General features: G+C 45.3%; 1 protein-coding gene across 1 annotated transcript in view; it reads right to left on the reverse strand.

Annotated features, from left to right (window-relative positions):
* col12a1b (collagen, type XII, alpha 1b) overlaps window positions 1-2,953 on the reverse strand; it is a 75,170-nt gene that overhangs the window by 23,350 nt on the left and 48,867 nt on the right. The window contains 5 exon segments of the mRNA XM_037981692.1: window positions 119-262; window positions 344-467; window positions 796-935; window positions 2,354-2,428; window positions 2,760-2,912. Of these exon segments, the coding sequence (XP_037837620.1) occupies window positions 119-262; window positions 344-467; window positions 796-935; window positions 2,354-2,428; window positions 2,760-2,912 (636 nt within the window).

Genomic DNA, 2,953 nt, shown 5'->3' on the forward strand with positions numbered 1-2,953 from the left:
CCAACCCCACCAGCTAAAACTGAGCCGATCATCCAACCCCAGCAGCTAACAGGATACAGATGTAGTCAGAACTGCCACAGATCTCCATGGAAGCCTTGTCCTGCCAGGGGTCACTGACCTGCCTGCTGCAGCTTGGCTGCGCTCTTCTTCACCTCATCCTGAGAGCGTCCATCAGTGATCACCACGACCACCTTTGGGACGTTTCTCCTCATCCCATTCTCAACAGTAAAGGCCTTCTCGTAGGTGTGTTTCAGAGCCTCTCCTGTTCAGCAGAAGGAAAACATTGGTCGGCTGAGATCTCAATCATCTTCATCACTGAGAACATGAAGCGTGGTGCTCCAACCCGTCTTGGTGTTTCCTCCTCTGTAACGGATCTGATGGACTGCTGCCATGGCGATGCCTTTGTCCTGATAGGTGTTGAACTTGAACTCTGTCTTCGCTCCATCGCTGTACTGCACAAATGCTACCTGTGTGGAAAACAGATTTAGCTTATCTCGAGACAATGACTTATTTGGTTTGAATAAATAATCCACTGTTAAGGTTAACCAGGGTTTAACACAAAATCACTTTTTGCGCCACAATTGTCTCATTATTGACAAAAAAGTTAATTTTCTTTAGAAAATATCACAAAGCTTGTTTAAACTATCTTGAATAACTTGAGAAAATGGGAGATTTAACACAGTGTTGACATACTTACTTTTTGATCAGGAGGTGCCTTATAAATAAAGTTTCAATCAACTCTTTTTCTGATCATCCAGGTGTTGAGAGATATTCTGGTATCTGAACAGGACCAACCTGCATTCCTGTCGGGCCGACAACGTCAAACGCTCCGATCATGCTGGAGACAAAGTGCATCACTTTGGTGAAGCTCTCCTCGCCGATGCTCCATGAGCCGTCGATGACGAACACCAGGTCAGCTTTGGCACCTTTACACACTGAGGTGAGACAACGAGTCAACGAGGAGCTTTAAGGCATCACAACAACATGACATCATCACACAGCTGGACCGCATCAAAACAAAACGACTAAAACGTAACGTGATTAGAGCGTCTGTAGTAATTATGGCTTTCATTGGTTCAAAGCAGGAACATTTGGAACAAGTTTGGGCTCTGATTATCAGGTTCCTCTCAGATGAAAATAAATCAGGCAAAAAGCTTCAAATGATTTCTGCCTGATGTGAAGCAGCTTGATGAATTTTCCTTTGGGTCAAATAATTCTAAACAAGTTTAAAACTAGTCTGAACGACAAACAAATTCTTTGGACTTCTTCAGACAGCCTTCTGTAAACATCTGCTGGTTGAAGGTCGTTCTTTAGCGTCGGAACCACATGTGGCACCATTTACTCCCTCCCTCTGTGAGAAGGTCTTTCCAATCCACTGAGCTGCAACAAAAACATCCACGATGATCCAGAAATACTGGACTGGGTCCGTTTTTTCAGGTAGAGGTTCTGGACTCTTACTGGACCGCTGCAGCACCTTGATTCTTTTCTTTTGATCCGTTCTGTTGGAGATCAGCTGCTGTGTTTGGGATCATTGTCCTGTTTGTTGGACAGATGGCCTCACATCTGACTCCAGAATCAGCCCAAACCATCAGCCCTCCACCACCGTGCTGACAGCTGGGAGGAGCTGTTTCTGCTGATATGCTGTTGGATTTTCTCCATAGACTGTCCCCACCTTCTCTCATTGTTGGGTTTGAAACCAGCAGGAACTGAGGCTGATGTGAGGCTTTACGCCCCGCCTACTCCCCCACGCACAATCATGGTGTCACATGAAATAAGTGATTACAGCTAAAGGTGTTTGAAATAAATATCTGAACAAACATTAGTAAGGTAAAATCTATGGCAATCAAGAAGAGCAACAACATTTCTGAGGTGGACTTTTTATTTCAATAAGAGCAATGTCCCATTTGATTACACGGAAGAGGTGGGGACTTTAAACTTGTCCTGGGACTATCCTGTGGGGACCCTGTAGCTGCTCCAGTGTCTCATATGGAGTCTAGTATTTCCTTACACATAGAGGGTTTTCTTCAAACATGCTGCAGTGCATTCTGGGTAAACATTGGGCCTTTGGTCTAATTGTTCCAGAAATCTTGTGGTTCCTTCAGAAAAAAACATTGAAAACTTAAGTTGTGCTGCCATGTTGTTTTGAGAGAGAAGAGGGTTTCTCCTGCAGCCCTTCCAAACAAGCCATACTTGTTCAGTCTAAATGTCCTGTCATAACATTTGACCTTTGACCTGCTAACTGAGGCACCATAAAACAGTAAATGAAAGCAGCAGGGGCTAAGGAGGAGGGCTTGTGACCTCTGACCTCTCTACAACAAACAGATAAACACTTTGGCTGATGTTTCAGACTCACCTGCCCATCCAGGCGGGATGGTGGGAGGAGGTGTTGGGGTGGGGGGCATGGTTGGAGCCAACGTTGGCTTCACCACTGTGAGAAACAAAAGCAGAGACATGTTTGTAATAAACAGAGCCGGTGTAAACACGTAGTGTGATGAGGTCAGTGTTTGGATCCGACCCATTTCAGAGTCAGAGCTGTCCGACTTAAGCAGCTCGTTAACAACCTTTAATTGATCACAAGCCAACAGATCAAAGTGTGTCATATTATTAACAGCTGATTGGTGCAGGATGTTTAACCTGAGCCTGGTCCTGAATACCCACAGACACATCCTTTGTCCTGCTTTCAGATAGCTCTCTTTGGTCTTTTTATGAAAGATTTTTGCTTATAAACCAGCTGTAGGAGTGAAAGATGCAACACTCACAGGTTCTCTCATCGGTGCTGACTCCTGGACCTTCCAGGTTTGGAGTCTGAACAAAGACGGTGGCAGTGTAGAGAGCATCCGGTGAGAGCTCATCGAAGCAGTACTGAGGCAGACCGGCAGCAATGGTCACCTCATGTTGACCTTTACTAGACGCTGTGGAGGAGAAGCACATCAGCAGTTCTGTTAGAGACCTC

Source organism: Kryptolebias marmoratus, linkage group LG19, assembly GCF_001649575.2.
Source record: "Kryptolebias marmoratus isolate JLee-2015 linkage group LG19, ASM164957v2, whole genome shotgun sequence".
Lineage (NCBI taxonomy): Eukaryota > Metazoa > Chordata > Actinopteri > Cyprinodontiformes > Rivulidae > Kryptolebias > Kryptolebias marmoratus.